Here is a 24,335-nt window from a genome sequence, read left to right on the forward strand (position 1 = left end):
ACGTTTCACAGCTCAGAATTTGGGGGAGTAGGGGGATTTGGGAATATTTCCCTACAGTTTACCAGTTGAGCAGTCCTAATCTGAAAAATTTCCAATCCAGAATGCTCCAGAATCCAAGTCTCTTTGAGAGCCGTATCTGTGCTCAGAATGTTTTCTTTGAAGTTTGGAGCTTTTTGGATTTGGGCTTTTCGGGTCAGGATGCTTGGCCGGTAATGCCAGACAGGCTCCTCCCCATCCAGTCTCTCTCTTCCCTGCAGATGCCTGGCTGGCCTCCAGGGGCCGGCTCACACCAGCCGGTCTCCTCTCCCTCTCCTGTAGCCTAGCACTGCTGACGGAGTAGCAGGGAGCGTCCGCAGGAGAGAAGGGAGTCCTGCTTAACCGCCCTGCTTCCACTGTGCTCCTGCTTGGAAACATGGCTGGAAACCAGATGCACCCTCCTGGTTTGACTCGCGGGCAGCAGGCTTGAATGAGCAGCACCAGAGGGGCGTCACTGTGCTCAGCTGAAGCACCTCACCCCAGTCCACTTCTCTGGGGAAAGGAATCCACCTCGCTCGCTCTCTCAAAAGCGGGCTCTTCCAGCTTGTTCTAGCGCTTCGGCCTTCCTATACCTGGGAGTTGAACAGGCAGCACTCGGAGGATATGTCAGAATTTAATTTTATTTTTGGCTTGCACTGCTTTTCAAAATGCATTGAGCAAGGGTGGTTCTTTCCCTGGAACTGGACAGAAGCCTGGGCAGCTCCAGGGATGTGCCTGGCCTCTCTGCTATAGACATTTCTTTATTTGTGCTCCTTGGCACTCACAAATTCCACTTAATGATTAAGAATTCTAGAGCCCAATAATAATAGTTTTAAAAATACCAACAGTTGACACTTAAGTCCCTATGCGGGCAGCCTCTTGAGCTCCATGGTAAGCTTCCTCCCCCGCAGGCCAAGGGCTCGCCTGTCTTGTACTGTCCCAGAGCGCCCTTCTCACAGAGCCTCCAGACGGTCAAGCTGACTCTCCAGTGGGTGCTTGGCCACAGGGCCAGCCTCCCCTAGGAACTTGGTAGCCCTTCGCAGAATGTGGGTGAGGCTCCTTCCTCCTGGATGCTCCCTGCCCTGTGGCCCTGGGTTTCTGGTGTTCATCCACCCCGGCCCTCTCCACTGGACTCCATCTTCCCAGCCTCCCCACATGTCCCTCAGCAGGAGTTAATGGTGCTCTGCTTCGTGGACAAGATAGAGACATCTCCACGTCCGGTGTCCTTCACCAGGAACAGACTGTTGTGTGCTTGGCAACCCAGGACCTCTGCTGCACCACAGCAGGGCTGCCACTCCCCAGCGCCCCCTGTACCTGGGCACAGCATCTTCCTAGAGGACAAGTCACAGCTGTGGGCAGGGTCCCCCAGAGGCTGCCCTTCTTTGACTTGGAGGATGGGGCAAGAAGGCAAACGTGCTTACAGCCAGTGCTTTTAACTGAGACACAGTATTTGCAGCTCTCCATGGGCACATGATGGCAATCGGGCCGGGTGTGCAGTGCATGGTACTCATCGGGTAACATCTCTTCTAACGTCAGCCATTTTCATTGCTGGGAATTCTGTGTCCTTCTGGTCCTTTTGAAACGCACCATAGATTGTCTAACCAGCAGTCACCCAGCAGTGCTCTGGAAACCCAGAGCTGCTCCCTCCTTCCTGAACTGTACTGATGCACCTACTCCTTTTCCGCCGCTGTCTCTAGTGGCCACTGTTCCATTCCATTCTATGAGAACGAAGTTTTATTTTCCACAAATGAGTGAGGCATTTGGGACTTATCTTTCAGAGTCTGTCTTATTTCTTTTAACATAATGACCTCTAGTTCTATCCAAGTTGCTGCCAATAACCTGATTTTCTTCTTCTTATGAGGGATAACACCCCATTGTAGGCACATTTATGATTTTCTTTGTCCATTCATGTGCTGACAGGCATCTAGCTAGGGTTGAGTCCATATTTTAGGAACTGTGAACGGTGTTCAATGAACATGGGAGTGCAATCATATTTTCGGTGCAGTTATTCTGTCTCCTTTAGATAGGTAGATACTCAGCAGTGGGACTTCTGGGGCATATGGTAGCTCTCTCTCTCTTTCCGTAGTGACTGTGCTGATGTACATTCTCTCCCTCCAGGTGTGCGAGAGATCCCCGTTCTTCACATCCTTGATGGCCCTTGTTATTTTTTGTCTTTGATTAAAAAGCTGAGATGAGATAATATCTCATTGAGGTTTTGATTTGCATTTCCCCACAGTTAGTGAGACTGAGTGTTTTTTTTCTCACATACTTTTTGATGATGGCCATACTTGGACACCATTTAAGCAATAAAGCAGTCCTGCAGGATCAGGAGGTGGACAGATGGCTAGATATGTTCATGGATGTATCAGTTAAGCACAGTCAGATAGAAGGACACACTCATAGTATACAAGTCAATCCTGAACGCCACTGACAGCCGCGCGCGTACTTATCCATTCCTCAATCTGGCATGGAACCCTTAAATGCCTGAACTGTGACCGGGGGTGGCTTTGTTAGGGGAGCTTTAGCTTCAGCCACATGGAAATGTACTCGTTCATATCAGAAGCAGTGTAATTGTGTAATAGTGTAATTAGCCATTAGGTTCGACCCTTTCATACTGCTTTATAAGGTAGAGCATGCAGACCGTAGAAAATGCTCTGATTCAAATGCAGTGATTTGTGGGCAGATTATGGGTAGCTCCGCTTAAGCTGCAGCAGGATGCGAGTCGCACGGAGCCTCGGGAGTGGGCCTGCCAAAACCAGCACTGCCTCGGCCACTCAGAAGCACCTGCTGCGCTGAGCCTGGCCTGAGCTGAGGGGACGGAGGAGCATGCCTCACGCATGTCTTCAGCCCTTCCCTGGCTGGTTCTTTCTCCTCCTTTCCTCTGATCCCACCCTGCGATGGTGTGCCCTGCCTCGAGGGGCGCCCTGTGGGGACACCAGCTCTCCCTTCCCACTCTGCTCTCCTGTGATGAGCCCCTTTTACCACTTGGTCTGCTCACCGACCCGGCACCCTTCCCTTGGCTTCCCTATATAGTGAGGAGTGGTCCCTCATTTGGGATGGGGGGTGGCGTGAGCTCCACATCTACTCCTACCGCTTTGAGCTGCCTTCCAGGTAGGAGCCTCTGAACTGCCAGCCAAAGACAGGAAAAGACAAGCCAGAAGGGAGAACGGTGGGGTTGGCACCATCCAGTCTAGGGAAGAAATGGCCCTGCATTTGCACAGAGAAGAAAGTGATCACAGGGAGGAGGTCACACAGCAAGTTGAGGACACAGACGGAGGACAGTGAGGCGACACCCAGGCTCTGCATGGCAGGCGGGGAGGCAGGCTGAGGACGCTGGAGCCCTGGCAGCCGACCGGGAAGCTTGGACGCAGGGCGTGAGTCTGGATGCACCTGGATGCTGGGAGGAGCTGTGGCGCCTGGTGGGGGAGGGTGAGCACCAGAGCTTCCGTCCCCTGCCGCTTCCCACCCCTGCCAGAGTCCTCCCAGCACGCACGCTCTGAAGGCCCGGCAGAGGCTCTGAGGAGCCCAGGGCCTGCAGAGCCTGGCAGAGCTGGGCAGTGACCAGCTGCAGCCAAGGACACTGGGGGGGAGCTGGGCGTCACAAGGCACCTGAGTCCCATCTCTCAGAGTGCACACATAGACAGAATTAGATTTGATAGACAGAAACAGATACAGAAATTGAAGATTGACTCTCTGTAGAAATGGGAGTTAGAGGTCATGTTTTACTCTGTTACTTTTAGTATTTCCCAAATTTACTTTGTGTTATGGTTAGTCTCAACTGCTTTGCTTGATTTTTTTCCAAATTTATTTCTTTAATCCCGATCACAGTCCAATGACAGGTACGCTTTACTAACCCTTGTCACTGGCCACACTAAAAGCAGTTCAGAAGTCTAAATAGACGACATCCTGTTTACCATATCCACAGAGGGCTCGCTCTCCTCCCCTTACCACAGTGATTTTATTGGTGGGCTGCGCTAATCATTAAACTGCGGTGCGAACTGGCCAGAGTTCAACAGCAAATCGAATTGAGAAGAGCTTAGGGATAGCTCACAGCTCACGCTGCACAGTTAAGGACCACAGCCTAGCCCAGGAGTGACTTGCAGTTGACAGGTGGAAACTAGAGCCAGAGTCCCCGTCCCTGACCTGCAACCCACTGCCCCTCCTTGACCTCATCACCCTCTCATTTAGTTTCTGCATCCGTGAGTCTCCAAGTCTGACGTGCAGTGGCATCAACCGGAAGCAGGTGGGAACTGCAGAATCCTGGCTCCCCTCCTGCCAACAGCGTGTGGAGAGTTTGGGGTGAAGCCTAAAGGATCTGTTTTTGTGCTAATGAATGCGGGTATTCCACAGGGGTTCTGGAACCCCACTTTGAGAAACGCTGGAAGCGTAGCCACACGGGCCCTGTGGTTGGCACAGGCCCCGCAGCCGTGCACAGTCCCCATTGGGCACGAGGCCCAAGCAGGGGTGAGCGGCTGTGAAGGAGCTCCCTGCCCAGCACGGTGACCCCTGCGCCTTCTTACACAGGGCAGGAAAGGGCGCGGGCTGCTCTTCCTTTCAGTTCTGGGCTGAGAATCCGCCTTGGTAGGCTGAGCTATTTCTGTGGTGCTCTCTCGCCTTTGGATGCCAGTTGCCTTGGTGATTAGCCAAGCCTGAGCTTGACAGCCTTCAGTTAGGAGGGGAACGCACGGGCTCCGCAGCCGAGCTTCTATGTTCTTTGTGGAGCCAGGAACCTGGGCGTCTTGATGAACTGCGATTCAGAGCCCTGGAAGGAGTCTTATGCCTCCCTCTCTCCCTCGAGAGCTGACACGCGTTGTCTCCTAATCGTGTTTACTGCAGCGCCAGAGTGCGCAGCAAGCGCGTCCCCAGCAGCCTCCCTGCTCTCGCTTATGTCGCACCCGGCGCTTGGCGCCCCTGGGAAACACGCCAGCCATCGCGGCTGAAACGCAGGCGAAGCCGAGGCTCTCTTGAGTCATTTAGTGAGCAGAATCGTTCCAAAGGAAATTTTTGAATGCATGACAATTTCCTTAAAGCTTTGTAGCAGGTTGTAGGAAGATGAATTTCTCTATTCAATGCATGAGGGAGGCTGTCCCAGACGGCAAGGACCCCGTCTTCCAATCCCTGAGCGGGAGGAAGAAGAAGGCCCGCGGATCCATTATGTGAAGGTGGCAGGGGCCAGGAAGGCGTTGGCCTGGCCTCTGTCTTTGATTACTGTCATGTCTTTTTCCTTTCATTTCCTAAATAATAAGCCAGCAAGAACAAAAGGAAGAGATCCCTGAGTGGTGTAGCTCCCCAGTGCCCAGCAGGGCCTGCCGCCTACAATCTGCTCCCGACGCTCCTGCCCCCTGCTGGCACCTCTGGGAAAAGGACCTTTCTCTATTCTCCCACTGATAACCGCCATTTACCGGTGACGAGTTCTGCTCCTTCTAATGTTGAAGATTGAACACTAGAGAAGCACGCCAAAGCAAGCATATTAAGCAGGTTTTATTTAAAGGTGATAATACAGACTTCTCCCGGCAGGAAGAAGGGTGGCTGATGTTCTAAAGTCCCAAGAAGTGAACTCACCCTACATCTTTTATAGGTTAAAGTCTCTTTTGTTCTCCAGTTCTCTCCCCGCTTATCTCTCCTTCCTGCCTAGTGACTAGGCCTGGTTTTGCCTAGTGAGAAGCCATAGGCAGGAAGAGGGCCAAGGTGATTCAGGCAGGTAAAGGCCCAAGGGGCATTAATTAGCAGCTCCTTGCTTGCAGTCCTTGATGAAGGCAGGTAAATTTGGTAATCAATGGGCTCCAGAGATCCTTAACATTCCATTCTCCCAGGGGCAGTCTCCAGCTTCCAGAGGCAGATGGCTTCATGGCTTCATTTCCTCGATTTGACCCGATCCCCTATTTCTACACTAACTACCTGTTCTTAACTCTGGCTTCCCAGGCTCCCAAAGCTACAGGTGATTTCTGGGATAGATGGTGTCTTCCCCTACATGGAAATTCTTCCGTTCATTCCCCTGGGCTTTGGGGCTCACTCCTCGGGACGAAACTTCTGTTCAGGAGCAATCCTGAGGGTCTAAGTGCCTTTCGACCAACAGGGCACAGGCATAGAATGACTCCTTTGGCAGAAAGACCCTGAGGCGGCCCTTGGGTAGATGGCCCGGGTGACTCCATGGGTTTTTCTCAAGCCAGTGACGGAAACAAATCTGGACAAGGGCTGAGACGCATTAGAAGCAGGGACGGGCGCTGAAAGCTAGAACACTGTAGGTGTTGTGCAAGCCTACCTCCAAGATGAGAGGCAGAGGTGGGGAGAAGGAGCTGGAGTGGGAGCCACCACCGCCTGCAGGTGGGAAGTCAGGCAAGCCCAGGACCTTGCCCCAGCCTCCTGGGCGCTGAGAGTGAAAGCTGGACGCAAGCCCATCTGCCAGGCAGGCCCAGCTCCTCCCCCACAGCTCAGCACCTCAGAGAGCGGGGCCTGTGAGGCTGAGACCCTGTGTGGGTTTGACTAGGCCAGGGGATGCCCAAGACAGTGAGTGGCCCTTTCCATAGTGTGTGTCTAGATCAGAACATCCCACTGTACCCCCATAAGTGTACAAAATCTTTACTTGTTGTTAAGGATGTGCATTTTTTAAAAAGCAGGGAGCTCTCTGAGTGGGGCTGTGTAGTTCAGATCTGCCTCAGCGCACGGCTGGGTCTCATGAACGCTCCAGGGCCCGTAAAGCACTGGAGGTAGAAGAAACTCCAATTCACTGTCCGACTGCTGAGCTGGACGCAGATCCACCCTGTGCAGCCCCCAGCTTCTCAGGACTTCAGACTCAGCCTGGATTCCAAGCCATGGCCCTCCTGCTAGGGACTTTATACTGGCTTTCTGGGTCTCCAGTTTGCCCATGGCAGACCTCAGCCTCTGTAATTGCTTGAGCCCATTCCCCATGATGCGTATCTTAACGTATATCATGCTATCGGTGCTGTTTCTCTGGAAAGCTTGACTTATCTAGTAGTATTGACAAAAGTTGTCTATTCATTCAAGACAAATCAAAACATGGACCATTTTTAACTGTGACCATCTAAAACAAACATCTTTAAAACAAACAAATCTTTTAATTACTCTTATTTTAAGTATAGTTTTCTTTTGAGCTGCACAATTCAGATATGTCTCAGCTCATCAGATTTCAGCACTGTGCTGAGTCTGGGTGTGCGATACCCACACGTCCCTGCCCCCAGGGCCAGGTCAGAGCAGAGGGGGGTCAAGGCTTCCAGCGCTGCCCGGGCAGCACCTCCCCACATGGGGAGCAGTGCAGAAGCCCTCACCCCACACTGCTTGCCTTGCAGCCAGAGAAGCAGGACTGTGGTCCTGCTGTCCCCACCCAGCAGTCCCGAGAACCCATGCTTGCTGCACGTCCAGGGAGGTCGAGTGGGGACCAGTTGTCCATGCCCAGGAGCTGAGATGATGCCCTGCCTCCTCCCTGCAAGTGGTACCAAGGGAAGTCATGAACAAAGAAGGTCAAGTTGAAAACTTGCACCCTTGTTTCAACAATGGCTGGAACAGCTGCGTAGGAGCTGCCATGCAGCCATCGACCAACAGGATCCACTCGGTGTTACGGAGCACCTCAGCCCACGGAAGCAGAAGTCACATTTTTAAAAAGTCCCCATGGAACATGTATCAAGATAGACCGTATGCTGGGCCATAAATCAAAACCAAAACCACTTAAAAGAACAGACAAGAAATGACAAGAAGTGGAGTAGTACCACAGTGGAACTACACTGGACATAAGGAAAGCCTGGGAACTGAGCAAAACCCTTTACATAACCCTCGGATGAAAGTGAAAACCTCGAGAGAATTACAAATTATAAGTGTTCAATGGAATGAAAATGAAAATACCACCCATTAAATTTGTGAGTCAAAACAAGACTGAAGGGGAAATTGATAGCCCTAAATCCACATATTAAAATACAGGGCAAGTCTGAACTCCGTCTGAGCCTCTGTCCCAAGAACTAGGGAACAAAGTCAACCCAAGCAAGCCTTGGAAGGTGGTGACAACAGAAGCCAGTGGGACTGGGGAGAGGATAGGATAGAATCTGTGAGACACAGCTGACCTCTGGAAGCATCAATAAAAACGATAAACCTCTAGTAGGACTGACAAAGGAAAAAGAGAGAAAAAACAAAGGAATGAAACAGGAAGATACAGGAAACATAGCTGCATGCCTGCCAGACACCACAAAGATCAAAAGGCAGCATGACCACTAACTCTGGCACGAATTCCACCATTTCATGAAATGGACCAGTTCCTCAAAAAACACACGCTACCTCAGATCACCCAATATAAAATAGATGATTTGAATAGGCCTATCAAGGAAATGAATCTGTAATTCAAAATCTCCCAAAAAAGAAATATCCCCGTTCCAGATGGTTTCACTGGAGAATTCTACCAAATGTTTGAAGGAAAATTAACACCAACTTTATACAAACTTGTCCAGAAAATAAGACAGAGAACACTTCCCAATTTGTTTTATAAAGCTGTTATTACCCTGATACCAAAACCAGGCAAAGACTTTAACAGACACATGCATATACACATGGAAACTAAAGATAAATATCCCTCATGAATATAGATGCAAAACACTGTTAAAATATCAGCAACCACAATTCAGGAGCATATGAAAAGAATCGTCCACCATGGCCAATGGATATTTTTTCCAGGAGTGCAAAGACGATGTTTGAAAATCAATCAAAGTAATCCATCATATTAACAAGCTAAAGAAGAAGAAAAGAATAGCATCATATCAACAAATAAAAAAAATTGATAAAGTTCAATATCCATTCATGGGGAAAACTCTAAGAAAAATAGCCATGGCGGGGACAGCTTCACCTGATGAAGATGTCTGTGACAAAGCTGCTGCAGGCAATGTTGGTGACGCTGAAAACAAGGTCCTAGATTGGAAGCCAGGCGAGGATGTCCACTGTGGGCTAGCAAGAGTAATGAGGCAAGACAGGAAATCAAAAGTGGATAGACTGGGAAGGAAGAAATAAGTCTGCACCTGTTTATTTAAGACATAAATTTCAGTGTGCAAAATCCCAAGGAATCTACCAAAATTGGAAAAAAAAAAAAAAAAAAAGACCTCAAAGAAATAATAAGTGGATACAGCAGAGTCAAAAGATGCAAGACAAACATAAAAATTCCATTGTACTTCTAAATACTAGTAATGGGCACTGAGATTAAAAATGCAATGACATTTACAGTCACTCATACACAATGCGGTACTTGGGTATAAATCTAGCAAAATATGTAGAGAATGTTATGCTGAAAACCACAAAATGCTGATGAAAGAAATCATAGTCTAATTAAAAGGAGAGAAAGGATATGTTCATGGATTAAAAGACAACAGATTAAATCATCTACTTAGTAATAATGAACACAGTCAAGTCTCCCTGAATTGACATTCAGATCCAATGCTGTTCCTAACGAGAAAACACAGCAAAAATTTTGTAGGTGTAAAGGAAAAGGTAATTTTATTCCAAAAGTTATAGAAAAGGAGACACTAAATTAGCTGAGGCCAGTTTTATAAGTAGAGTAGGAGGAATTAGCCTGTGGGACTGGACACTGTGGTCTAAAGCTTCAGTGACCAAGAGAGTGTCAAAAGGCTAGACGCACAGATCAACGGAGCAAAATAAAGAACCCGGAAATAGAGCCCCACAAACAGATAACGATTTCTGGGTGATTGAGCATAACCCCGAATTGGCAACACTCAGGATCAGGGTGCTGATGTTAATGTTTTGTTTCCACTAAACTAATCAGTATCTCCATTGTGATTATTTGTAGGATGCTATCCTCGCAGGAAACTGAAGAAGGGTACACACAGTCTATCTGGGTTATTTTTTTCAACTTCATATAAATCTAAAATTATCTTAACAGTGGAGTAGACAAAGGGGAATGAAGGGAAGGGAGACATGATGGGAGAGGGAGAGAGTGGAGTAAATCTCACCTAACTTTTCTATGTACGTGTCTGAATCTACCCCAGAGAATTTCACCATCATGTGCATGCACAAGACACTAATTAAAAAAAAAAATTCTAGAAATAAGTAGCAGAAAGATCAGTAGAGTAGAGGGAAGGGAACAGGGAGAGGGAGAAATGGAGGGAAAGAGGAAGTACTAGGAACTGAGATAGAACAAATTATATTCCATACTTTTACAATCATATCAAAATCAATTCTATTCTCATGTATAACTAAAAAGAACAAATGAAATAATAAAAAATTTAAATTGAAGTGCTAATTCAAAATATTTACAGGTGATGGGAACACATTATTATGTACCTAGTAAATAGGCATGAATGGACACCATTTATTTAGATTTTTAAGTTTCCTTTGACAAAGCCAATGTCACACTTCTTTAGATTCAAGAAACTACCATGGTTATAAGACCAGATATGGAATTCAGAGGCATTTTGCCTTTGAATATAGTGAGAAATGTGTGTGCACACACCTGCCTGTGCATGTGTATGTGTGCTCTGTGTGGTTCTCCACTCTGTCCACTGAGGTCCTGGAAACACCAGCTGCAAGGTGCTACTGTGCACCCCAGAGTGCAGAGGGTGATCTCAGTTGTCATCTCCCCATGAAAATATGAAAAGATTCCTTGAAGCAATACTTCATGTCAAATCTGGGACCAAGAATAAATATTCAAAACCACATATCAAGAATCCACTAAAGCCGATTTTATGCACTATGTTGTCAGTCATTTGATTACAATAGTAATTACAATAAAATACTGAGCTCAATTGGTAGTGTCTGATATCTACTGTGGCCTATCAGCTCAGTCTGTCAATACTGTGTCCGTTTGTATCTTTTTATTTTATTTATTGTTTTATTTAATTTTTTTATTTTCACAGACTGCATTTTGATTCATTGTACACAAGTGGGGTTCAACTTTTTGTTTCTGTGGTTGTGCAGGATGTAGATTCACACCATTCATGTAATCACACATGTACACAGGGTCATGCTGTCTGTCTCAGTCTACCATCCTGCATGCTGCTGCCCCGCCTCCCTCTCATTTCCCTCTACGAAGGGCTTTTAGAGCTGAGGCCCTGGAGAATGTGATTTAACACCAGAAGAACTATAGGAGCTGCTGGGGTTTGCCCAGGATCACAGTGATTAATTTTACCTGCTTTGTGATTCATTCATTGTATGCAAATTCCCTACCAATAAAATAAATGTAAATGAACAGATAAATATAAATAATATAAGTAAATATAATATATAATACAATATGAATAAATAAATAAAAATTGTGTGCTTTACAAATATCAAACTGCCCCCTTTGGATGTTTGTGCTTGTTCTCTGTTAAATACCCTTCCCTGGGGAACTTAGCCATTTGGAGTCTCCAACAGGGAGGCCTTGAACTTCAGTTTTAACCAGAGACCTGCTCTGTGCTGTTCAGGCTCCTGTGACCACAAGGAGTCAACACAGAGCTTTATTGAAGGAGGACATCTGAGCACTGGGGCTCACAGGCTATGTAGCAAACGTGGACCACCAGGCATCCATCGTGTGGCCCTTCTCTAGGTTCTTCTCACAGGCCACATGGACTCATGGCCTCTGGGTGTCTGTCCAGTCCCCTCCTGCCACAGACCCAGTCCTCCCTGGAAATCCCAGAGTGGCAGGTCTAGCCACTGTTTTTCCCTCTTGGATTTACACCAGGGTGACGGTAAGGAGAGAAAGGACAGCCCATGGCACTACACCAGGGTTCTGTGCTCAGGATGCTTCTGAAAGGAGCCGGTATGGAAATGGGCAGGCTTCGTGATGGAGGTGTGGCTGATCTGGCGTCTCATGACCTTACTGAGAGGTCATCCTTAGTTCAGATAGATGCAGTGAAAATGTCTCTTGAAAGATCAGGTCTCCCAGCCAAACTGGACACCCACAAAACCAGGCAATTAAGTCATTCAAATGTGTTCTTAAATAAACTATGGTAAGGAAAGTTTTCTGTTGGATAATCCAGAAATAATCCTTTCCCATGTTTTCTTCATTCAAAAGAATCTCATGAACTGGCTATTAAATGATCTAACAGCTCCCCTTAATAAGGAGACGATGGACTGTCTGTCCGCCACCACACTGCACGGCCTACGTGTCAGGAATCTGTACTTGGTTAGCTGACTTTTTTTGAGTTGCAATCCTTAAGAATAAAGGATTAAGAATAAAGGGGAGGGGTTGGGGAGATAGCTCAGTCGATAGAGTGCTTGCCTTTGTAAGCACAAGGCCCTGGGTTCAATCCCCAACACCCCCCAGAAAAAGAATAAAGGGGATACAGGATATGAGTCCTCAATCTTTGCCCTTAAACTCAGGGGTCAGAAGAGAGCCTTGCAAAAGAGAAGAGGTGCAATGTCCCATCTTTAAGTTTAGAAGGAGAACATGCCAGCAATAGCTTTGAACTTTCCGACCTGCAGACACTTTTTCATGAATAATTCAAAACTTCAGCTGAATCGAGTTGTTCTTTAAAGGAATTTATTTTCATGGTCATGATTAATCCTTAGTAATTATGCTATTTTCTCTTATTATAGGTAATGTATGAAATTGTTGGAGCAATTGAAAAAAATAAAGACTCTCTTTCACAGAATCTTCTATTTGTAATGAAAAGTAAGTTGCTTTACCCCTACACTGATTAAATGCATACATTCCTTATTTCTTGAATATTTTGCTGCAAAATATGCTACCAGCGAAAGGATAATTGAAATATATTTTGCATTGTAATGCCCAGAATAATGAGTGAGTCTTGCCACACTGTACATTGGTTATAATTTAATTTGGAACCCAATGGAAACTGTAATTTAACTAAGCTTTTAGCAGATAGGAATGTAAAACACCTTTACTACTTGAGTGGTATGAATATGAAAAAGCTATTCTGTGAAGACTGATGAAGACGAATATGGCATCCAGAGTTATTTGGGCCACAGTCGGGCGAATTTCATTACTTAGGGTACCGTAAAGCACAACCAGGGAAGGTATTTTATTCTTACGCATATCCAGGCATAGGGTATTAATGCCACTAAGTAGAAGGAGCCAGTATGTTCATCTATCTGCATGTACGTGTATGTGTGTGTGTGCGCACGCACCTGTATTTGCAGATATATACAGATTTATCAGTTCCTCTACTTAGTGGGCTTTAATACTTTATACATATATTGACTATAATTCTATACTACATATAAAACACTTCATAATACTCCAATTGTACATACGTATATATGTGTATATACATATGTGTATATATATTTATATATATATGATCCTGTCTCCTCTAGTAATCATTTTCTTAATAGCATTTCTGCAGTAATTCACATTTTCCTAGTAACCCCTTTAGTGAGTGAAAGCTTATCATCTTTTGTGCTTTAAGGTGCTCTGGAAGCAACAGAGCATTTGTCTCTCCTGGGACAGGAAGCACATGATGCCTTTCATGAAATACTTGGGTGCCTCTAAACTGGAAATCAGACGTCCCTGTCACTTCTGGTCTCAGGACACATCTGCCTTAGGTCGCAGGAGCATGGTTGTAGCGCTGAGTCTTCCCGGAAGCGGGAGGCCACTCTGCTTGCCACTCAGAACGTGCACTCACTTGGCGTTTTCTTAGCAGAGACTAATGTTAAAGCATGGACTGGGGATGGTATCACGGAGGAAGGAGGAATTGAAGTGATTGATCCCACCTCTGATCGTTGGAAATATCTTGCTTCTAGTTTGCAATTACCTGCACTTTTATTTTTAATGCACTTTCCTTTGAATCTTATCTTTTAATGAAGATCTCATATATACCATGTTTTAGAAGTTGGTACAATGCTTTGCTTTTGTATTTCATGGTGATGACAGATTATACATACATATTCAAATGTATATATGAATGACAGGGGACTGGGCAAATATTTTGGTCCATATTTATGTCTGGTGTTTTCAGTTTTAAGGTTGTTATCCCTCAGCTGGAAGATAATGTGGTGCATTATATACGTGGCCCACTAATATACAGGCTTGCTGTACAGATGAATAATAATTGCTTTGTTATTATTTACATGGGTTATGGTATATAACCCATGTTGTTATTCTGAAGTGGTTTCAAACTCAAAGACAAGTTCTAACTTAGTACCGAGAACTCCCAGTGCGTTCCTCAGCTCAGGGCATTCACAGACTTTCTTTGCCTCCCTCCCTCTATTTCCCTCCCTCCCTCGGTCTCTCTCCTGCCCTCTTCCTCCTCTGTATGTGTATTTTCTGAAGCACTTGAGAACAAGTCACTTGTCTGCTAATGTCTGAATGTTAGTGCACATCTGAAAATGAGGACATTCTCTTACTTGAACTCAATAAATTATCAAAATATTGATCATTGATACACTGTTGACATCTAGTACAGAACTCATATAAAACATTGGCAATTGTCCCATTAATGTCTTTTGTAGTGATTTCCCATTTCACTTTAATCTTTAATCTTGGACAGTTCCATGGCTTTTCTTTGTTTTTCATGGCATTATTTTAAAAAATTAAAAACCAGTTATTTTGTGCAATGTTCCTCAACTTGGGGCTATTTGATTTTTACTCATATCAGAAGCAAGCTGTGCTTTTTTGCCAGGAAGCTCACAGGGGTGGCACAAGTCCTCAGTGCACCGTATTCAAAGGCAGTGACCCCCAGAAATGTCCCTGGTGCCATTAACTCAAGGATGCTCTGAGAAGGGGGTGTCCACTAGGCTCTCGTACTGCAGAGGCTGCTCTTCCCCCGCTTAGCATTGACGAGCAACCTGTGAGAAAGCTCTGGGACTGGGTGACTGTTCTGCTCCATCAGACTCCCACCAGCTGGATTTGCAGGCGTCGGTCCTGCTTGCCTGAGTCAGTTATTTCTCTTACCGTTGCAGAATGCCATACTCCCACGGACAGTGGCCTTCTGCTGTGACACTCCCGCGTCTCCTCCTTCACACTGGCTCCTTTGCTTATATCATCAGTGTGGACTTAGGTGTTCTTATTTTAGTCAGTGAGCCATAATCCACTACATCATTATTTTGATGCTAAAATCCTCCAAGGCTTGGCCTATGGAAACACCCCCAGGCCAGCTCCTGTGTCCTTTTTACGCCTTCTCCTGGCGTTTGTTCTGGTCTTAAGACTGTGTCCGATCTAGAATCAGCCTGATTTATCTTAGAGAAGAATGGAATTGAGGAACACTGTGGTCTGGGTCCTGGCGAGCTCACTGCTTCTGCAGTATCACTGACTTTAGGCATTTTTGGACCTCAACATTTAAGACATGCAGCTGTGCACCAAAAAGCCATGACTTTCTCCTGTAGTTCTAAGCCAACACCACAGGGTCCCCTCCCACTTCTGTCTCTATAATTATGTCCCCCTTCTCTGACAGCTGTCTGTGCTTGCCTGTTTATTTTATTATTTATTTTTGGTACCAGGGATTGAACTCAGGGATACTCAGCCACTGAGCCACATAACAGCCCTATTTTGTACTTTATATAGAGACAGGGTCTCACCAAGTTGCTTAGTGCCTAGCTTTTGCTGAGGCTGGCTTTGAACTTGCAATCCTTCTGTCTCAGCCTCCCAAGCTGCTGGGATTACAGGTGTGTGTCACTGCACCCAGCTCTGTTGTTTATTAATGTAGTGATTTTTCACTGAAGGCATTGCAGATTTAAATTCTATCTGCCTTATTTTGCACCTGGGCAAGCAAAACAATTGAGTGTGGGGAAGGTGGCAATTGAACCACTCCCTGCCGCAGGCTGCTCACTGCCGGATAGGCGCAGCATGGTCCTAAATGACTGGTGCACGTTATTTCATGTTTCAACTTTGCACTAACCTTCAAGGTACCGTCATCATCAGTTTTGAAGAGGAAACTTAGGCTCCAACACTATCTGCGTACAGACAACCCACCCCCAATGCTCCTCCTTCGTCTCCACTGGCTGTCCGGATTGTTTTCACCTTGCTGTTAAAATGTGACTCAGAATCCACTCATTCTGCCTCCTCTTCTCTCTGCCATGTCAAGATAGCAACCTGGATCCAGAATCACTAGAATTTCTTAGCATCTAAAATGTTATCAGCTCACTTAGACCTTGGGAGCTTGACTGAGTCAACAAAAGGGGTGCTCTCTCCCCCTTTTTAACCTAACAACAGGTACAGCCAGGTGAGGCTATGAAATAGCACATCCCAGGGTACTGCTTTCCTGGGTGGCCATTTCCTGGAGTAGCAGGGGTGTTGCTGACCAGAACCAGATGTCTCCGTGACTCAGTCGACTGTACTGAAGGCCCTCAGGTCTGAGCTGGCCAGAGTCAGTGCCCACAACCAGGAGAAAGTGCCAGGCAGAGAGCCAAGGGCCAGGAGCTCAGGTGGAGAACTAGGGATCAGGACTTCTGGCCCAGGGCAGCAAGGGTTAGGGTGTGAGAGAGGACTGTGGGAAGGCAGACCTGCCACCTACAGACCTTTCACATCTTAGCACAGATTGCTTCAGTGGTTAAGACACTTCCATAGGAATAAGAACGTTCAAGTAAATAATGATTTTAACACCACTTACAACATCCATTTATTTATTTCCTAGCTAGTGAAAATGTCGTGATCAATCATTTGTTCCAGTCGAAATTGTCACCAACAGGATCCCTCATATCTTCGTATCCTTCCTTTAAATTCCGAGGACATAAATCCGCCCTGCTCAGTAAGAAAACGACAGCTTCCTCAATTGTTGGAGAGAACAAGAATTACCTAGAGCTTAGCACGGTAGGCAACTCTGTGATTTTTGCTTGGTGGTTTCTAAGTTTGCTTGGATATTTTCTTCTTTAAAAATAAAATCACAATTTCATACAATCACAAAAAGAAACTTATATTCTAATAGAAAGAACTAAAGCTAAGGATACCCACCAGGACCGGCCTGGAGAGAGGACAGTGTAGGAGAGTGCACTCTGGTGATGATTCAGTTGCCTGTGTGACATCTCGTTAGCCTTTCATCTTCCTTTTGGATGAATGGGGACAGATTTGGGGCCAGTAGGCTTCGAGTTCCTTATCACTTCTCAGGTTTGGGGCTTCTGAACCAAAACTTGTTTCTCTTGCAGGCATAGTGCATTTTCAGGTGCTAGAATACTTTCGCTGTTTATTTGTAGATTTTTACCTTATTTTTTAATGATACTAATTTTAACATTTGTTTCACACAAATTTGAATGTCCGTATAACCTGAAGGTTCTAATTCTAGAAGAGAACTAAAATCTCTGTAAAGAGTTATTTCAAACGGATACAGAAATGTTTGAAGTGTTTTAGGCTTCTTAGGAATACAGTGCCAGACTGCATCCTAGTTATTTTGCTTGTGTCTACCAAAGAATAGAAGAGGAGGCGAGGAATTGGGAAGGCATTCAGGACCATCAATTTTAGAAATGCAGTTGTTGCCGCCTGCTGGAATGTATCTTAGCTTTCCAATTAAAATGAAAGCATAATTAAGTGAACTCTCTTAGTAGAGTGGTGGGGAGCGTGTGTGTGTGGCTGGCAGGTCCCAGAATCAGAGCCCTTTGGTGTACTGGTCCAGAACTGGATGAGCACAGGAAGTCACTCTGCACAGAAAATGGCTTCTTTTACATAAAAAGATGAAGCACCAGCTCCATTTCTGCTCTTTAGAAGCACCAGCTCCATTCATTCTAGCTCTGCCTTTCTCCTTCCTCCTGTAAATCAGAGCAAGCGATCACCGCCACCTCTGGACTGTCCTTTCCAGCCTCCATTATCACACATCGTGAGCTGGAGGACTGCAGAAGGCAGGGGTTTGCAGTGGTTCCCCCGCCTGGAACAGAACCGGGGATGGAGACTGACCTGCTCTGATTGATCCTTACCTGCTCATCCTCACTTCTTCCCTTCAAACTGCCCTCGTCCGGCACGTGAACCCGGCAGCCAGCAGGACGGGCTTTTTGACCCACGCTGCACTGTTTGCTGCATTTGTAGGAAGCGTCTTGGGCCAGTCCCTTCATGGAGCAATCCCTGGTCGGCTACAGTCAATCCTCCAGCTCAGAGTCCATCACAACGAGAAGGAGCAACACGGAGCTCAGAGGAGTGTTGCATCAGATTTTTTTTTTCTTAGATCTTGTTATTTTGAGAGAAGCGGTTTTCAATCAATCCATGTGTTGGTTTGAGTCTGTGTGGTGCTGTGAATGTGGCAGAGCACTAGTGACCCAGGTTCCTTTAACCCCTGCTGGGATTTAACTAATCACATCCTGCCCTTTGATCCTCACCCACTGGCTGCATTCCTACTGATTGTTTAAATCTGTTATCACTTAATCTTCACCACCTGTGATCATTTTTCTTTTAAGAACTGTATGATTCTTTAATGAAGAAAACAGTTTATTGTCATTTTTCACAGACAAATAACTTGCTAACCTCTTTTATTAGTGAGAGAGAGAGAAAGAGAGAGAGAAAAGGAAGGGGAAAAAACATGAGTAAGAAAGCATCCGACCAGCACACACATGCAATACTGCTTATGGTTAAATTTAAGGAAGCAACTAACAATTGTTGAAGCATCCAGTCTTTGTAAAATGAAATATCCTTTTGCCCCAGAGAGCGATAAATACAAGGGACTGGGAATGACCGGGACACTGCAGGGAGGTGATCAGGATCTATGTGTGTTCTCAAATGAAGATGGGCGCAGATGGTGGTGGACCTGATTGACTGACAGCCTTGCACTTGAAAGGGCAGCGGCCTTGGCTCTACTTGGCCTTCAGGTGCCGTTCATCAAGTTAGAGGAGACTTAGAGAAAACCGTCTGGTCCTGATTTTTTAGGGTCTGTTTATGACTTGCCTGAGAATTGACATGGATGCAAGGCTTAGTTTCTGTTTTTTCCTTCTAAACTGAAATGTAGTAATAAAAATGTGCTCACCCTTTCCCTGTCTCTCCCTCCCTCCTTCTTTTCTCATTACAGATATTAAAAAAGAAAGGAACGTCTACATTTCTTCAAAGACTGGAACGGGGCGATCCCACCAGCACAGCATCACAGCTCAGGGTTAGTGGAAATTTCAAAGGCCTGGCAAGTTTGTGTCCACCACACGAGGGTCACATGGCATTCTTTTCCATTTCTGACAGTTTGAGTACCTTCAAGGAAAATTATACACACACACACACACACACACACACACACACACACACACAGTGAGTGAATATGTAATACACAACAGAGTCAGATTGGAGATAAAGATTTGTATTAAAAAACACAAAACAAAAAAACTGGATACAGTGACACATGCCTGTAATCCCAGCAAGTCCGGAGGCTGAGGCAAGAGGGTCAAAAGGTCAAGGCCAGCCTCAGCAACTTAGTGAGAACTTGTCTCAAAAAATAAAAGGCTGGGAATGTGGCTCAGCGGTAAAGTGCCCCTGGGTTCAGTCCCCGGTTCCACAACAAACAAAAACGCTCTGCGTTTCCAGCCCGTGTCTCTCGGGGTGAATCAGTTGGGATTTTCTTTCCCTGTAGAAATCCCTGGCGGACATTACCGGCAAGCTTCAGCGCTGCACCCCGCACTTCGTTCATTGCATCAAACCCAATAACTCACAGCTGCCCGACGTGTTTGATCACTTCTACGTGTCTGCTCAGCTGCAATACCTCGGGGTCCTGGAGGTGGTGAAGGTCTTCCGCTTCGGGTACCCTGTGCGCCTTGCCTTTGCAGATTTCCTGTCAAGGTAAATCCCCTCGGGCGTGGAGGGCGCTTGGCCTGTTGTTAGTGGGGCACACAGACGTCACCGTGCTGGGGTATGTGGCTGCTTTCTTGGCTTTGCTTTTCTTCTCTGGAGGACGGGAGAGGCTCTGGAATGCAATGAAATGCACCGGCAGAGCTTCTGTGCAAAGGCACCAGACATTGCTGGAGACTCTTTGGAAACTGCCTTCACGTTCCCTTAAACGTGTGGCTTTCCCTGGATTTAAAGGTTCATACAGTTGTGACATATAATGCCTATGTGACGATTATTATTTAAAAGCAAAACATGTCTGTGGTTATTTCCTCCTTTTCATCCAGGAACAAAATACCATTTAGATGAGGGGTAGCCAACACTCCCATGGGTCAAATCCAGCCCACCCCTTGTTTTGTATAAATTAAGCTCTGTTGAAGCATAACTGATAATATTTATTTATGTATTGTTTGTGGCCATTTTGCAGTACAGCGGGTAAGGGGGATGGCATGCAGCAGAGCAAAATATAAAGCAGCCATTACCTGGCCCTTCAGAGGAGAGGTCTGTTGGCCCTTCTTGTAGATGGGCAGCTCAGAAGCATCCCAGTGAGCGGGGCACCAGGAGCATCTCTGACGGTGCGGCCACATCTCGGCAGGGGTAGCCCTGCTCTCCAGCAGCTTTACCTGGGAAGGTTGCAAGGAGCCCCTGCCCCGCCCAGAACCAGCCTCAGCTGATCAGGCTGAGTATATGTTCATATGTGTTTTTATCGCATCAGAAACCTTAGTCTGATTTTAATCAAATCAACAATATTTACTAATATCCAAATTTTTAAAATCAGTTGGTGAGTGTTAACTCCGTTTCTAAGCATGTGCCTGCCGGCACTGTGCAAGCTGGCCCCCGCGCCAAGCGCACTGTCTGCAAGCTCAGGTCAGGAGCATGACTGACAAAACAGGCAAACGCATCTACAGATAGAGACCCCTCAGGCCTTCAGGGGCCGACTCTGTCCAGAAAGCTGCAGAGGCACGGGAAGGAGCCATTTGGAACTGGATCTGGCTTTCAAGTGAGGCTGGTGTTAGTCTTCATGAACATGACAATGATAATCTGGTTTTAGGCATTCAAAAAATAAAAAGGAGATGGTTAAACAGAAAACCAGAAAACCCTTAGGAATGTTACACAATCTAAGATGGAATTTTAAAATAATACTGATGTACAAGAATAAAAGTGTGAAATCTAGTATTTATGGTTAAAAGCTTACTGTATGACTTAGTATGATAAACCATTGACCAAAAAAAGATTTTAAAACTTCTGTTGCCAATTCAGTGAGCCACAAGTTTAAAGAAGCTGCTAGATGAAAGCAAAATAAAATGAAACTTCAATCCCTAAATTAACTATTAAGTTCAGAACAAAGGACATAATATTTAAGCTGTGGCTAAACTTCTACTTAATTTTTAAAACATTTGTTTTTCCAGAAGAATACGTAGCATTTGTATATTGTTCATTTTGATAAATTTCACAAAGGAAAAAAAAAATAAACATCATATGAGCTCCATTGGAGTCCTCCAGAGAACAGAGACTAACAAATTCTTCAGAAAGTGAAAGATAAATTCAACCCCAGGGAATGGACATGTTTAGCCTACAGAATTTGTACTTCAGGTAAACGAGATATTGGTGTTTAAAAACTGCAATAATGCTTATAAATGAGATAAGAGACACACCATCTCTTAATTCATAGTAATGAACTGCAAAGTAGAAATAACTGAGACCTGAATGTGGGAGTAAATGTTGTAGTGACTCTGGCTGGAGGTAGGCATGTCCCTGGATTGCATGTCTTGGTTAGGACAGCTCTTTTTAGGAAGGCTCTTCATCTGCCCTCTCCCTCCCTGAGGTGGAAGCACATCCGTTGTTTGGCTTGTTAACGAGTCTCACACAGTACATTTACCAGTTGAGGTCATCCCTCCCGCCCCATGAGATGCAAGTGGTCTTGGAGTCAGTGAGGTTTAAACCTGCCCATGTGTAAGTTAAAAGTAAGAGATTCCCACGTGTGCCCCAGGCTTTCTGAATTGGAATCGACCAGGGGTGGAATTCAGAGTCCTCTGTGGAGACTCCATTTATGATCCAGTAGGAGGCAGTTAAGAACAGTGTCCTGGGGCCAGGGAAGTCATCTGCCCCAGCGTGTGATTGCAGAGGCTCCTGTGCTTCCATGGGTGGGTGTGGTGGTGAGGGCCAGCTGTCCTGCAATGCACTCCCTAGAATGGTAGTCTCCAGCATCTGCACACATGCTTGGTACTATGCAGATTCCCAGGCACCTGGCACAGAGTTCAGATTCTGTAGGTTTAGGTGAGACCTGTGAGCGAGCATTTCCAATGCATTTCCAGGTGACGTTGAAGTTGCTAGTGTCAGGACCTTGGTGTCATCACCTGGGGACAGTGTGTTTGCTGCTTTGTTTTCCTCCAGCCAAGTATTGCTGTCGGCCAGTGTCAGGATAAACAAAGTGAATCTGCAGGGCACGTGCAAATCCTGCCTTCTCAGATTGACTGAATGAAGACCTGCAGAGTTGTCAAGATTTCTAGGTGACTCCTCTGCACTTAGAGTGTGCCCAGCACTGTGAACGGGGACACCACATAGTGCATCCCACTCAGCCAGTAATGAAACAGGGCCTTTATCGCCTTCTCTTCTGCTTCTGTGTCTTGTGGGTCTTGGAATCATGGTGTCACAGCAGCACTTCTCCAGAGGAATCTCTGGTGACTGCACAGATCTTTGCAGCCACTATTCAACAGGCAGTCTCCATTCCAGCTTAGGAGGATGGGATCATGGCAGTGTGTGTGCGTTAGTATATATCATGATTATTAAATTATTTTATCTTTATTCTTTGTATGTGTATGTGCACCCTGTCTGTGTCCCTCTCCCTTCTTGTCATGTGAAGACACACACACACACTGTATCAGGAGTAATCTCAAAATAGTGCCTGTGATTAGTATCTTATCAAATTAAACATAGGTTTTTCTTGTATGGATGCATCTTCTAATAGACTGCTTCTAGGCTAGGGCCATTCTTAGTCATAAGCTTGGTACATTATGGGTATTAAATAAATATCTTCAGAACAAACCTGGCACTTGTTATTCAGAGCTGTCCAATTTGAAGTGATTTCTGCCCAACAGAGATGGTAGTCAAATTTTAAATGCACATTAGGTAAAAAACAGTAGTGGGGAGGGAAATGATACTTTTTAGCAACTCCTTGCATTTCTTTCCATACCTCCTTATTAAAAGGAGATTTGATTTCTTGTTCATTTTGAATGGCTTTTCAGTGGAAATGGGATCACTAACTGAGTTGGGTGGAAGTTTGTCATCGTCACCCTGAAATGAAGGACACCAGTCTAGAATAATATCACAAAAGCATTGATCCGTAGAGAGATCATCAGTTTCTATAGAGTTTGAATGAAATACAGCCAACATGCTGCGGCAGTTTGTATTTCTCCAATACAGAAAAGAAAGCTCACAGTGGCTTCACATGCCCCAGGCAAGGAAGCATCGTCATGAAAGCAAAGCCTAAAGGTAGAACGTAGTAGACATCTGCGTTGTCATGATTACAGTGCTTATCATTCCTGCGCAAAGGGGATTTCTCATATTCTACTGGTTACAGTCCTATGCGAAATATTTCTTTTCTGTTCATACCCTCAGTCTCAACTGTTAAAGCGTAAAAAATCTATCAAAACAAATGACTCTAATATGCAAAAAGAAATATGGTTACCACAAAAACCTTGGATGAAAGGAAAGAGAAGGGTCTAGTTGTGTGTTTTGGAAGCCAGCAGCTGCTTATTTGAACAGTACCCACTGAATCTGAAATCCAGCAGGACGACCTCTTGAGAAATGTGTATAAGAACATTGCCTTGCAATTTTCTGTGGTCACGATGACATTGCAAATTTATGCCGTGGGGTTCTGGCTTTGGTATGGGTCCATCATTCCGACCCTTCCTAGCTGAAGCTGGATCAGGGCTCCCTCAGGAGGCCCCCATTTGAGTAGACGCCACCGAGCGCTTCTCCCTTCTCTTTGCTGTGTGCTGCCAGGGTGACTCTCAGGGCTGGACAGGGACGGAACAGATTCCCGGACCTCATCTCTCTTGATGTCACTAGTGTGGCTGTGTGAGGAGATGGAAGAGAGAGCGGGAACACAGCACGATGTGCAATCTCTGTACGTGACCGTACACCCGACGGCCGTGGACGCCATCTTGTCCCCATTCAGAGGCTGCAGCCCGCCTCCTAGTGACTGTTGGAGCCAGTGAATGAGGTGAAGCCAGGTGATGAAAGCGTGGCCCTCACCTGCCAGGATTTACGTCCTTGTAAGAAGAGATACAAAGAGCTCCTCACCATGTCTCTGTCCCTGCCCCTTTCTGTCCTATGAAGAGTCAAGAAAGTGGGAGGCCATCTGCAAGCTGAGAAGAGTCACTGGTGCTTTGATCCTGGACTTCTCAGCTTTCCAAACTGTGAGAAATAAATTCTATCATTTACAACACCCAGGTGAGGAGATTTTGCTGTGGCAGCCCCCGCCATGACAGCCACCTGTCCGAGCATTCAGAAGGTGTCAGAAGGTGCAGAAGCTGCACGAGTTACACATGGACATCGTGGTGCTGAGTTTCTGTGATCGCTACTACTTGTGCTAAAGGAAGGAAACAAAGCTCACCTGCCCCTGCTGTGTGGTTTTAAAGACCTGTCACCC

The 24,335-nt window shown here is 45.9% G+C and overlaps 1 protein-coding gene across 4 annotated transcripts in view; it reads left to right on the plus strand.

The window, feature by feature from the left end:
- Positions 1 to 24,335, plus strand: part of MYO16 (myosin XVI) — a 551,974-nt gene that overhangs the window by 421,701 nt on the left and 105,938 nt on the right. For all 4 annotated transcript variants that reach the window (XM_079137420.1, XM_079137419.1, XM_079137417.1 and 1 more), the window contains 4 exons: positions 12,541 to 12,616; positions 16,536 to 16,711; positions 18,885 to 18,965; positions 19,431 to 19,636. In XM_079137420.1, the coding sequence (XP_078993546.1) occupies positions 12,541 to 12,616; positions 16,536 to 16,711; positions 18,885 to 18,965; positions 19,431 to 19,636 (539 nt within the window). The remainder of the gene's footprint in view (positions 1 to 12,540; positions 12,617 to 16,535; positions 16,712 to 18,884; positions 18,966 to 19,430; positions 19,637 to 24,335) is intronic.

This window comes from Sciurus vulgaris (assembly GCF_902686455.1).
Source record: "Sciurus vulgaris genome assembly, chromosome: 4".
Taxonomy (NCBI): domain Eukaryota; kingdom Metazoa; phylum Chordata; class Mammalia; order Rodentia; family Sciuridae; genus Sciurus; species Sciurus vulgaris.